The sequence below is a fragment of the Motacilla alba genome, chromosome 4 (genome assembly GCF_015832195.1).
Source record: "Motacilla alba alba isolate MOTALB_02 chromosome 4, Motacilla_alba_V1.0_pri, whole genome shotgun sequence".
In the NCBI taxonomy this organism is placed as follows: domain Eukaryota; kingdom Metazoa; phylum Chordata; class Aves; order Passeriformes; family Motacillidae; genus Motacilla; species Motacilla alba.
In genome coordinates this window covers 42,197,634-42,211,872 of record NC_052019.1, presented here as the reverse complement: position 1 = coordinate 42,211,872, position 14,239 = coordinate 42,197,634, and the positions used below count along the sequence as shown (strand labels likewise).

The 14,239-nt window shown below is 39.4% G+C and overlaps 1 protein-coding gene across 1 annotated transcript in view; it reads right to left on the bottom strand.

Moving 5' to 3' along the window:
- Positions 1-14,239, bottom strand: part of LOC119700910 (protocadherin-23-like) — a 101,662-nt gene that overhangs the window by 21,255 nt on the left and 66,168 nt on the right. Inside the window, exons 8-13 of the mRNA XM_038136620.1 lie at positions 10,372-10,529; positions 8,445-9,279; positions 7,314-7,553; positions 3,269-3,403; positions 2,836-3,045; positions 737-1,594 (exon numbers count right to left, since the gene is read on the bottom strand). Coding sequence (XP_037992548.1) covers positions 737-1,594; positions 2,836-3,045; positions 3,269-3,403; positions 7,314-7,553; positions 8,445-9,279; positions 10,372-10,529 — 2,436 coding nt within the window. The remainder of the gene's footprint in view (positions 1-736; positions 1,595-2,835; positions 3,046-3,268; positions 3,404-7,313; positions 7,554-8,444; positions 9,280-10,371; positions 10,530-14,239) is intronic.

Sequence of the window (14,239 nt, the reverse complement as noted above, 5' to 3'; positions counted from 1 at the left end):
GTGAGATTTGTGGACAGAAATATGTGAAAGCCATTCCTTTGTGCCCCTCATCAGGACAGAACCAATCCCTGATGTAGGAGAAGATACCACATCTAATTGGCTGAAGGGATAACTATTAATGTTCTTTGAATGATAAAAAGTGGAGTAGTAATTCTCATCAATATCCAGAACAAATTCAAATAAATCTGTAAGCACCTTGTGATGAAGCTGGTTAGTCTATAGGTGCCATTCCATAGTGCAGTCCCTACCTAGAGAGACACTGTAGACGCATGTCCAAGTGACCATGTACCAATAGACTCTGACCTCCTCTACCCCATCCTACTCCCCTTTCTCCTTCTTCTGCAAAGTCTCAAACTTCAGTAAGGAATTTATGAAAGCTACTTCAGTTTGTGAAGGGTTTTGTGAAAACAAGAAATGCCAGGTTGCAACTGGTTCCCAACATTCAACTCATCTGAGCTCGTGCACTGCCCAGTGAAACAAGTAGATGCTGTCTGCCCATCATTAAGGTAATTTTGCTAAATGAATGAACCCCACTGATGATTAGACAATGCCTCCTCCATTGCATCTTCTTCATGTTGGTGCATTTGAAAGGGGCAAATGGGTATTGGCTACATCCACATCAACTTTGCCCTGCTGCTGCACATAAAAAAAAAAGGTTTTCCTACACTATTCATTACAATTTCCATTCCAAAAGGAGGGGAGATTGGTGACACAAGAAGAGGGATTTCACACCCACCTGCTGCACTGTTCTCAGGCACACTTGCTTCGTACAGGCTGTGGCTGAATGAGATCACCTCCTCTTGCTCTTCTGTAAAGATAATGACCATAGCTGTGGCTGTTCGAGGTGTGATGCCTTGATCTGAAGCTGTTACTAACTGCTGGGTACTGAAGTCCTTGGAAGCCAAGGGCTCCCGAAGAATGATGTCACCTGTCTTCATATCGACCTGAAATACAGTTTCTGCCATCATCAAATTAAAAACAACAGCTCCATTTGATCCCAGATCCACATCCTCTGCTCTCACAGTAGCTACTGTCTCATTCACAGCAGTTTCAGCAGGCACAAAGACCCTGATAGGATTCTGCAAAAAAACGGGATCATTGTCATTGACATCATTAACATGCACCACAACACTGACAGTGGTACTCCTTGGAAAATGGGTGCTACAGTCACTTGCCACAGCCCTAAAAGTGTACTGGGACTTGGTCTCCCTGTCCAGTGTCTTTGTAGTAACGATGGATCCTGTGACACTATTGATGGCAAATGCTCCATAGGTGTCATCAATAAGGGAGTACATAACTTCACCATTCAGGCCAGCATCTTCATCAGAAGCAGAGAGGTCCAGGATGGCTGAGCCTTCCTCCAAGTCTTCTGTCACAGAGATTTGATACTGGGTCTTCGCAAACAATGGGCTGTGGTCATTTTCATCCAGAACTGTTAGATAGAGCTGTGCAGTAGAGCTTCTTGAGGGACTGCCTAGGTCATGGCACTCAATTACAAGAGTGAAATTGCTGATGTCTTCTCTGTCTAAGCTACGAGTGACCAGCAGCTTGCCTGACGTGTTATTTAGTGTGAAGTATTCTCCAATATTTCCACCTTTCAAATACAAAAAATGAAATGATCACAAACAGCTACTTTTAAAAAAGAACCCCTTGTGAATGCTCTACACTAATTGCAATAACAAGGTCCAGTTGCTCATACAGCCAGTGTGGTCATGTGCCTTTCACATATTTTATTTCTCATACAAATTTAAACCTGTATTTCATTTAAATCAGTGAGTGGCAATGATAGCAAATGTAGAATGTCATATCAATTTACAGACTGGCTTTTTGGCCAGATGCATATCTTTTTTTCCCAAACCAGCCCACCTGACAAAAGTTCATGCATCTATGCTGCTCCATGAAGTGACCTCTTCCCAACCTTAGTCACAAATTCCACAAATCTAAAAAGCATTGCTGACAATTGTAATTGCTTGCTCCCAGTTCTCTTCTACAAACCTATCTCTTGGAATTCAACAGTTGGGTAAGGTCATGATTCGGGAGCACTAGGAATAAATATGAAGCAGTCAACTGAAAAGTCAGCATTTTTAGTAACAGTGAATGGCTTACGTACTTTATAACATGCAGAAAGACCAAAGGTAACTAAATTAAATGTCATAAAGATCACAACGTTAAAACCAAGAAAAAAGAAAGGAATTCATAACTGTTTCTTCAAAGAAAAATGTGTTGGTTTTTACCACAGTAGCTTTCTGCCTACATTTGAGCTACTGCTGAGAGCCACAAACCAAAGTAAGCACAGCAAACTTGTACTTGTCCAAAGATACTACAGGAGGCTTTGAACAGCTATGGAGCTTATACTGGCATAGTGGACACAGGGAGAATTTGGCAAGATGGAAGCCAACTATGACATTACTAATTGCTGGGTGAAAGAAGCTCTCATGAAATAAAATTTTAAAAATAGCATTAAATAAATAAATTTCAATTAATTCTTGGGTATATTTTCAAGGGAATATTTACATTCAGTCTTCTACAACCATAACAAAAAGGACAAAAATTATGCCTTCATGATTAATGCCTCATTCCAGCATTTGTTATTTTTTTTGATTCTCTGTTCTGCACTATTTCAAATCCAGAACACAGAATGAAAGTATGCCTGGGAAGTGCTCATTCGTGCTGACAAAAGGGTGAAAGATCTCTTTTCTTTTCCACATAAAAGAAGCATGTGGACAAGATGGGAGCTCAGAAGGCCTGGTAAAGTCAAGACTAGCCCAAAACTCAGATACTACTGTTTAAATATTTCCCTCATTTATACTAACAAAATGATGGAATATAACTTACCAGTTATTTTGTATCTTAGAGCTCCATTACTGCCAGTATCCATATCTACAGCCCGCATAATGTAAACAACAGAAAGCTGTTGGTTCTCTGGAATAAAGATCTCAGAGGGAGGAAGAAGAAATCTGGGAGAGTGATCATTTTCATCCAGCACTGTGCAGATTACTGTCACCGTGCTTGACAGCGACGGAGTTCCACTGTCCCGAACCAAAACTAAGATCAATAAAAAGAAAGAAATTTTCATTCAGTGGTTGTGGTTGCAACAACAGATGCTCTTTAATAATATCAAAGTAGGACAGTTATTTGTACTTCTTCTGCACTGGAAAATCTTACCACTTGCATCTAATACAGAAGGCATGAAAAAAGTAATGCTTATAGTAACACCTCACTCCCACTTCCCATTCTAGAGGCATTCATAGATATTTCACACTGCTACCTTTAATATTGAAAACCTCCTGGGTTTCCCTGTCCAGTGATGCAGCTGTTACAAGTTCTCCACTGTCCAAGTTCATCTTGAATTTCTCATAACCAGCTCCTGGTAAGATTTCATACTGAAGCAAGGAATTCAGCCCTGTAAAACAGAATGGAAATCTTAGTAAAACACAGCAACACTTCTCAAATTCAGGTCTACTTATTTGTCTCTTTCTTTTCCCTCCAGGTTCTTCTGAATGACAATTCCACACAGTCCCTGATCGGCCCTACCAGTTGCATAGAGTGCAGGGATATTAGCCTTCCCATCTTTCTCTAGGAAACAGGCTAAAACTTTTAAAGGTTTTAGAAACCTTTGTTTCAAATTGCCTGCCTTAGTTGAACAGGAAATGAGACTCAACATTCTTACCTATTATGGTTGTAAGATAATTCATATTTCTTCTAGTCGAAACATCCTTCCAAGGAAAGTATAATGTCATCTCCATCACACCTGTATTATTACCTTTAATGAGTTTAATCCTACGTTATACCTGAAGGATTTGACTATTGTGCCCTTTTAAAAAAAATTTTCTTACATTCCAGTCAACCATTCTGTGTTTTTCCCACGAGAATTAGTCCTTTAGTAAGGCAGGGACAGTTGGCATGCCTGAAAAATTACATGATGCTTCTAGTCACATGCAAACATTGCCTGCCTGTTCTCATCTGCTGCAGTCAAGCACAAGACAATCTGCACTGGATTTGATGGAGAAACACCCATGTGAGAGAAGAAACAGTCTACAGGTTTTACCATACTCAACTTAATTTGCCTTTGAACAGCTTTCTTAAGTGGTTGACAGTGCTACTGAAATTTGATTAAGAGAATTACTACCATGAAAGCATTTACACCTAAACTAAGTCAAGGGTGGGATTTATACAATAGGAGGAAAAATGACTTACAGAAATCCTTTCATCTTTACAGAAGAAGGAAGAAAAATCACATCAGTGAGGACAATCAAGGTGAATGTCTTCAAAGTCTCAGGTTACTAACATGTAATTTATCTGATCTGCTCATATCAGAAAACATTCAACTATATTTTAAAATCTATTCACAGTTCTGCTTGCATTTATCTATCCTTTATCACCAATATGCTAAAGATGAAAAAAAAAAAGAGACACAAAGCTGCAAGTCTGATAGTATTAGCTTCTTGCCTCCTGCAATTGAGTTGCTTCAACCCAGGTCCTTCTCCAGTAAATTCCACAATGGACACTATTCACAACTAGGGCAGAAAAACATTGATGCCATCCAAGTTGACTACTCACACAATGCTGAAGTTAAAACTTTTAGCCCTTAAAGAACATAGATATGTGACATTTTAATTCCATTTATTTACCAAGCATTTACTGACTCCTTTCCCATATCCAACTGCTAGGAGTGTAAAGTAGCATTAGGAAAAAGCTGCACACCCTGCCCAGGAGAGGAGCATGCTGACTCTACACCACAGCACAGCAGCTAGCACATTTGCACTCAATCCAACTTGCTGGTTAATTATTCAGTAGACTGGTCACACTTTAGGAGCAGAAATTCCAAACTGAAATAAAAAAATGTCCCCCCTGCCCCAAATCCAGATTCAAGTTTCATCTTTATAGGACTTTACAATAATGTCTAATGGATGGCAGTAAGCTCTGTCTCATAACTCAAAGTCAATGGTTTCTATTAACCTTTTAAGATTTTTTTCCTAAGGCTCCAGACATAACTATTGAACCACAGAGGTGCACATCAGCTTAAAAGAAGACCTTGCCAAATGCTAGTTTGGTTTGCTAGTTTAGTCTTCTGCAAAGACCTACCTCAAGAAAAAAACCTGACCTATCTTAAACATGCTGCTGGTATCTTTGCTTTGCCATGTGTATTTTTCCAATATGCATATTTTCCAATGTTAACGTCTTTTACACTTGCATTTACTGATGTTGAGCTATCAGATGTCAGCTGGGTAGGGTTGAGGGCATGAAGGGCTCCCTAAAGGCTCCCCGAGTCAGGCCACATAGAGATGCAGTAAGTACAGGTGTTGTAATGCGCAGGAGCGAGGTAGCTGAAAAAAGTTTTCAGGGATATTCATGTGAAAGAAAACCGTTGCCAAGTCAGAAGTTTTACTTTCTCCCCAAAAAGACGCCCTTCCAGTCATAGAGAATGAAGTAGAAAGGAAAATAAAACAAAAGGTTGATAATGACTAGTTCCTCCCAGTGGTCATTCAAGGAACATACAAAGTGAACAAAAAAAGTGTGATGGGAAAAAGTCCTCCACTGAGACTATGCAAATATTAATGGGAACTGAACTGCAATTTAAAGAGTGTGTAAAAAAAAATTATTGAAAAACAAAAAAAGGACACCATGACAGGAGTAATTTTATTCCAAAACTGTGTTCCAAAAGCATAAGAAAAGTGAGTAGCATTATATTTGACTCCTATATAAATCAAATTTTCTTACATTATGAATATCACTTCAATATTGATTTGAAACAATAGTATGACACACCCACGACATGGGGCCAAATCTCGCAAATGTAAGAAAAAGACCCAACAGAAGGACTGTGGTTCCTGGAAAATGTACTTAAAAAAACCTAGCAGGAAGGAACCATTAGCCACAACAGTGCTCCAGCCCAAAGTGTCTGCACAGGCAGGCACACACTGTGCCACCCAGTACACTTGGAATGCCCTTCCTCTCCACCCTGCCAAGCCACCCCGACTCCCTCCCACTAGCTGCTCTGGAAAGTTCCTTTCTGCTGTATTTCCCACAAGACGTGAAAAAAATATAAGGGATGGAAAAGGAGGGAGAAGAACTCAATCAAATTCTCAGTTGTCTCCCTTATCTTCCAAACCTTTCTTCAAGTATCACCTTTTTTGTGATCCACAAAAGAAAGAAAATATTTAGAGGAGTGAGATACAGAGGCAGACTGCAGTCAGCTCAGCTGTTATGGAGATCATAACAGACAGGCATACCTACACATTCCTAATTTCTAAACACTTTACATACTTGTGGGGAAATGTCTTTTCTATATAATACCTCTACTGAGCCCACAGCAGCCTTTTGTAATAAATATGTGTTCTACATTAAAATTACAACTCTTACTGAATACATAAGATTATTTTGCTAACAAGTTCCATTATCTGTTTTTAAGATAGCACAGTCTTACACAATTCTAAAGAAAGTACAGAAAGTGAACCCACTGTAAAAATGAAGTCATCCACAGAGCAGAGACTACCTTTGGGCCAAAGATGGCAGTATTGTAATATTTAACTCTCTTTTCAGATTTTATTATTTATCACACAGTCGTTGTATAAGTGCTCCAGCACACGGACTAACTAACATCATATGCTATGCATTTTAAACAGTTCAAAAGAGCAAGTAGTTGAAGAACTGGAGGGATTTTTTTGTTGCTTAGCAGACTCTCTCAGGTTTAGTTCTTATATGTGATTCACTGAGGAGATGAACCATCCCCACATCTTATTTCTCCATTCTGTGTATTTTTGAAAAGCAATGCATTAACAGTCTTTAGAATGTAAAAAGCCTCTTTAAAACCCGGAGCAGCTTCCACTATTCCTTCGTAGCTCAACCAGCTTGAAAATCTTGGATAACAGTGCCCCTCTCTGGTCAGAAAAGATGAGTGCACATTTGCCGGTTCTGCTACAAAGCAGGACTCTAGACTAGTGAACTGCTTTAAAACTATCCAAAATGCTCTGAGAGCGACAAAATGTTCAGATATTAACTTAGAGTTGAATACTGTTCGCTGATTTATAACGTTGGCTTTCTTCATGTGAAACTACAATATACTGTGTCACACAAGAACATATTTTACATTTAATATACCCATCAGAGCTGAAACTACCTCAAAGTGCAAGTCAGAATAGCTCCAAGCTCTAATTAAAGATTAAGAGTCTGAACCAGAGCTCAAGTTTGGAAACTCGAAAGACATACATTACCTTGGGAAAAGCACAACAGCTGTACATGCTGTTGGCATCAAGATTGGATTGGTCCACTACAGTCCACAAGTAAATTACAAGCAGAAGGACACAAATTACCTGCATCTCGATCCACAGCCTCCACTCTTATGACAAACTCCCCTGGATCTTGGTTTTCATGAACTGCAGTCTCATAAAGTTGCTTCAGAAATCCTGGGGCCTCATCATTTACATCAAGAACAATGATGGTTAGAACTTGTGTGGCAGAGAGAGCTGGGCTGCCGTCATCAAGAGCCATGACTGCCAAACTGTAGCGCTCCTGAACCTCACGGTCTAGAAACTGGGCTGTAGTTAAGACTCCTAGTTTAAAGAAAAAAGGTTTTTAAAAAAGTACCCTGGTCCAGCTTTGGATCCCAGCTGTTCCAGCACTCACAGCTTCAATGTAGCATTGCCATGCCACTACTGCAAGGCTTCTGGACTTTGCAGTCATTCATTACCTGTGATTCCCTCTACAGTGCTAATTGGCCCAGAAATACTACCTTTGGCATCCAGGGAAATTTGGATTCATGGAAAATTAAAGTGTTTAAATATTTGTCTTCTTTTGCATGTAAATTATGCAGTTAGGAGCTCTACAAATCAGTGTCAGCTGCATCACCTAATGGATTCAAAATCAGAATAAGAACCAGAACATATTACAGCAATTAAGGTGATACTTGCATTTGTGAGAACATAGTATAATAGTTAGAGAATTTTAGAGAGCTGAAGAATGAAATTCATCAGCACTTTGAGCCTCCACTGAACACATTCCACCACTGTGTAATGCAGACTCCCTCATCTCAACTTTGCTTTTCCTCATGTGTCCATATCATAACATACATGTTATGTATGTTATGCATAACATGTATGCTTTAAGTATGCATCCTACCAAAATCAGAATGAAGTATTTCACTGCCTGCATTTTCTTCCCACCTTCCTCAATACACCATTGGAAGATGCCCCAGTACACCTACACAACACAGTAACAGTGTTATGCCAAAATTTTTGAGCTGACTCTCACAGTGCTTGACAACTGTGCTCTGCACTGCCCTGCTTATGTGGTGCTCTGCCCAAGGCAATCACCCCTGAGGACAATAAGTCACCTGGGCAGAGTGCCACACTAATGTGGTATTTCACTATTGTATGGTATGCACTCTCAAATATTACTGTGAGAATCACAACACAAGGAACCCCAGAGAAGACAAGTCACATTACCTGTGATTTTATCCAGTACAAATGCTTTGTTTTCATTGCCTGAAAGAATGTGATACGTAACTTGTCCATTTCTTCCCTCATCAGGATCCTTTGCAACTATGTGGTGTACAAGGAAGCCCACCTCCACATCCTCCATGACATAGGAAAGAGGTGAAGACATAAAACTGGGACTGTTGTCATTGATATCTAAAATAACAATTTTGACAGCCAGGGAATCCAGCCGACGATCAGTCAGATTTATTGCCTGGTCCTCTGCAAACACCGTCAAGATGACAGAACGAGTAATCTCCCTGTCCAGTGGAGAAGCGGTGGTCAAGGTGCCATACAAAGGGTGAATAAGAAATGGACTTTCACCTGTGTTACTTATTTCTAAGGAATATTCTATTTTGCTGTTCAGAAAACTGCCATCTCCATCCTTTGCATTGAATGTGTAAACCAGAGTGCCAATGGGTACATTTTCTTCTATGCCAATCACTACAAAGTCATCTTGAAAATGTGGAGAATGATCGTTCTTATCTTCCACATCAATACTTAGGAAGACAGTGCTATTTTGTGAGGGATTATAATAATCCTTTATAATAACTTGCAAAAGAAAGTGCGAATCTGCTTCATAGTCAAGCTCCTTGGAAAGATAAAGGTCTCCTGTCAAGCTGTCTATTTCAAAATGAACATTATCATCTTTAGCAATACAGAAACGCAGTTTCCTGTTAAGTGCTAGATGGTTACTCAATGCCTTCAGAGAATCCAACACTTGTGCAGGTTTAAAATTTTCAGGTACGACAAAGTGCTTGAAGTCCTGAGAGAAGCCAGATCTCCCATTGGGAAGTGGGATCACCTGCAACCAAAACACAAAGACTGCAATATTTTCCCACTGTTATCATGAATATTGTAATGTGTAGTGGGCTGACCTTGGCTGGATGCCAGGTACTGGCAAAGCTGCTTTCTCACTCCCCTCTGCCACTAGACAGGGGATAGAAAAGATAATGAAGGTTCATGAGCTAAGGACCAGGAGAGATCACTCAGTAAATACCATCATGGCCAAAACAGACTAGAATTAGAGAATAAACCGAACTTACTGCAAACAAAATCAGAGCAGGATAATGAGAAGTAAAATAAGAGCTTAAAAACACACCTTCCCCCCACCACTCCCTCCTCCTCCAGGAGTGCAGGGAGACATGGAATGGGAGTTACAGTCAGTTCATCACCTGATGTTTCTCCCGTTGCTCAGGGAGAGGAGTCCTTTAACTCTCTTTAACTGTGGGAACAGCATTTGCCTTGCCCGGACTGAAGCTACAAGCTATCCAAAATTACCCATCTTTAGGGTGACTTGAAAATAGCAGCCTCAATGACATTCAGCCTCTGACAGAGGAGTGCACAGGTGGCCTGGACAAAGCAGCCTCACTGTGGCTCAATGAACAGCAGGTGGCTGGTTACGGAATGAGCACATGCTGCATTTCACACTCCCAAGAAGAGCAGCCATGTATAAATCAGCACAAAGAAATAAGATATCCTTATACAAGGTTACAGAGAGAGAATTTAGAAAAGAGAGCACCTTAGTGGAGAAAACAAAGGCCACTCTCTTCCCCACTTTCAGTCCCACTTGATATTTTTCTTTCTGCCTACCTGGATATTTTCCTCCTATTTCCCAGTGTTTCCAATTATCTCCTAAAGCACAAGCATCATCGATTTGCAAGATGATCCAGAATGTTGTTGTGCATTCTTAACAAATCAAAATGAGTCTGCCCTCTCATATCCTCACTCAACAGAAAAACAGCTAAGGAAAATTACCATGAGGCAAGGTGCTTACAATTTTGAACTTCTTCCTTTTTTCAGTTTCTCTCCCAACCTTCTTCCAAAATTGGCTTTATCCTCCAAAAAAGCTAAGAATTTAACATAATTGCTCTATCTGTACAAGGTAAATAAGTACCTGGATGTAAACAGCAGCACGTCCTTGAAGCGAAGGCATCCCCTGGTCCTTGGCTATCACCATCATTCTGTAGTCCGATCTCTCAGCATGTGACAGAGGCCGGGTTGTTCTTAACTCTCCACTGACAGCATCAATCTGGAAGTATCTTATATCCTCTTCTGTGGGGTAAAAATGGGTATGTGTTAGTGCAAATCAGTAACAGCTTGCCTCCATAGTACTGAACATTGTAATGAACAGTGAAAAGCAGCAGGACCCAGAGGAATGGAACCTGCTGCGCTCATTTGGATCTCTGGCTTCTTTGGTTCACCTCCTCTTCCTTCACTGAGTACTTACTTATTAGAAACCACTTAATGTGGATTTAGTAAAATATGGGGAGAAACTGCATTGAGTACTAAAGCAACAGCCCAGTTTTGTACCAACTTGACTCACACCAATGGTGTGTGCATCAGGAGGGTGACAGATAGCCCAGGACTGGTTGTCCTATTTCTAACCTTGGCAGACAGGGCCAGAGAAAGAACTAAGTCTTAGTCTCCAAACTGGCCTGAAGGGTCAAGTATCTCCTATGACTCACAGATGACGGGGCCAGCAAAGAGCACTGTTGACCCCTACGATACACTGTGACGGCAGCCATGCCACCTGCCCTCCCTGTGCTCAGCAGCCAGTGGGGGTAGCTACAATCTTACAGTGAGCTGTTGCACAGCAACATGTGAATATTGGAAATTATGCCTATATCTTTAATCGAGGACTGGTGGCACTCTAATAATAAGTGGCTTTTAATTAAAGTTATTACTTGCAGGCACATCATTTATTTGAGAGTTGCAATGAATAATTTTACCACAGATGAATAAATAGCTCTTCATGACTCAGAATTAGAGAATCATTTAAGTTGAAGAAAAGATCCTTAGGATCATCAAGTGGAACCTTTAACCAACACTGTCAAATCCCCAAAACCATGTCCCTAAGTACCATGTCTACATGTATTTTAAATACATCTGGGGATGTATTTATCCACCACCTCCCTGGGCAGCCTGTTCCAATGCCTGACAATCCATTAAGTAAAGAATTTTTTCTTAATATCCACTCTAAACCTCCCCTGGGAAAACAGACTGATACATAGCTCCCCCGTGTTCAAGAAATAGAATACAAATTACTTTCAAATTTTAGTAAAATGGAAAAGTGTCTATTACTCTGTATACATCACCAGAAACTGAGAAAATCACAGTTGTTATAAGTACTTCTCTCTTAGAATACTATCCAGCTTTACTAAACAGCTTTTTGGTATGTGAATTTTTAATAAGGTGTGGTGGCATATTAAATAAAGTCATGCAGCATAACAGTCGCTATTACAGTAAGCAACTGTGGTAAAAACAAATTCAGTGCAGATGTAGCACACAAAACACACATAAACAACTATATTTCCATAGGCACCTAAGTGAGCATGAAGCTGTTTACATTCTCTAAATCCACACATTCAAATTAGTTAACTGCACATATAGATGTTCACTTTTGTATCCAATTATATCATCTGCAACTGTAAAATATTTGCACCTGTAACATTTGAAGAAAAAAACACATAGCAAACTAATTAGAAAACTGGGTTTTCACAACCAACAAATAGGAGGTTTTTTCAATAGTGTTCTGCTATTTTTTGAGTGGATATAGCTTTCTAATTCTCCATCAGTCGCTTCTGAGTTGAGTCTTGCTGTCTGGAACATTAACAAGGAAATTGCCAAAAAAAGGAAATATATAAAGACAATTATATTGAATGAAACAGGCTTGCATTTTGCATTCTTCATGGTAGTTTTGAAATATTAATGCTGCTATATTACTGTTTTCATAAATAGCTTTTTGGTTACTTTTCTGGTGTAGGTCCCAACAATATATCTACAGTCACAGATCTGCTATTTTGTTCCATATAATGTTTAATGACACAAAATCCCAGCTAAGCAAAAGTCACAGGAGATATGAGAAACAGACCACAATGTGAATGCATGCATATATTTTCAGTATTTTGGTAAAACCTACAGTTAGAGTTACACTAAAATTCAAATATTGCATGAAATAGCTTTGTGCATATTTTGGTGGCAAAAAAGTCTGAAAATATAGGAAAGAGACATTGTATAGAAGAAAAATCCCTTGGGACTTCCATTTTGTAAGTGTTTCACATTTTCATTTTTTTTTTATCTGATGCCACATTATAAAGACAGTCAAAACAGAAATGCCCATATCTGTTTTTTTGGTATTTTTATTAATTTATTTTAAAAATGTATTCCAAGTGTAGCCATTTGATTGAAATTCAGAAAAAACTTTTAAACTGAGAAAAAAGTTTAACACCTATACAGCATGTCAGTCATTGGTCTAAAAACTCAAGCTCATTGCATTTCCAGAAATATTTCCTTAGCTCTCATCTCCATAAGTCACCTGAATTAGATAACTGCTGCTTATATCATATACCCTAATTATGTCCTTTTGTATCTGAGAAGAAAAGGAAGAAAGTATAGGAGAAATGGATAAGAAATAAGGAAACTGGAAAGAGCAGATGAAGCATGGAAGAGAAAAAAAATGAATCTCTCAAAAACAAGAATCCAATGGCCCCAGTCTTTCCTTGAGCTTGCAAAAGTAACCTGCCAATAAATACATATGTTTTTACAATTAAATTTTTCACCTCTGTCTTGTCCAACTGTTGGCCAGACTTTCATTTACATGAGGTCCTCCAAAACTAAGACACTTTCAGCTCTGCGCTCTCAAAGTTTATCAGAGAAATTGTAGTTTAGAACCAAAAAGAAAAAAGCAATGGTGCCCTGAGAAACATCAAGCAGTGTGTTACTGTGAAGTTTGGCTGGCTGAAGATTCAGGCCTTACAGAAACTGGCATTTAGGCAAGATGGCCCAGAAAGCAGACCGAAAATAACACGAGAGATTTCTCATAGATTAGTGACCTCAGCACACAATGATAGTAAGCTATGTTTTTTTACCTAATTTCCTGAACAACTATTTCTTTCCTAGGTGTTAAAATACTTAGTGCCGTGACCATGTCCTTCTCCTTTGAGATGATGGAAAAGTTGTTTCCTTTAACAGAAAACAGGAAGGCAAGGTCATGGCTCCCAAAGAACCTGAACATGATGAGGGCTTGTGCAGAAATGTAGCCCTCTGCAAGTCTGTGAATGCTCCCTGCACTCTGCTTGCAAGTCATTCTGGAGGAACAAGGACTTCTTCACAGACACATGCACAGCACTTGCCAATTTGTGCGTGTTAGCAGTGTAACTAGGCTTCTCTTGGCACTTGTGTAGTCAAGGGCTAATGTTGCATTCACATAATTGCTCCAAATATGACTGTAAAAGCCTCTGTCAATGCTAGACTTAACACACAAAGCAGTAGTTCCAGATGCCTATAAATACACACTAATTTCTGTTATAAATGCTATACTATATCCTATTGCCAGTCAAAAAGAAGACAGGCAAATCACTTTGCGACTGCCAGCATCACTGAGGAATAAATAGTACACACAGCTGGGATTAACTCCCTCTGAATTAGTGATAACACAGAAGTGGAAGTAGGGTCATGTGACCACCCACTTCCATACACATACATTTTAAAGGATAATTTTCTAGGAAGAGGAAGGGGCATTTTGAAGGAAACACTTGTCTGTAACCTAAAATTCATCTAGTGTACAAACCTCATAGTTCTTTTACAGATTTGCCCTCATGTATTTTGTTGGCATTTGTCATTAACATTCCTGCATAGCTTAATATATTGCTGCTATCTCGAAATTTCTTTAAGATCTCAAGAATATAAAAAATCACCCAGCAACATTTACAAGCTTAACAGCTGACACTGACATTTGCAGCTCTCCATCTTGTGGCAGCCTC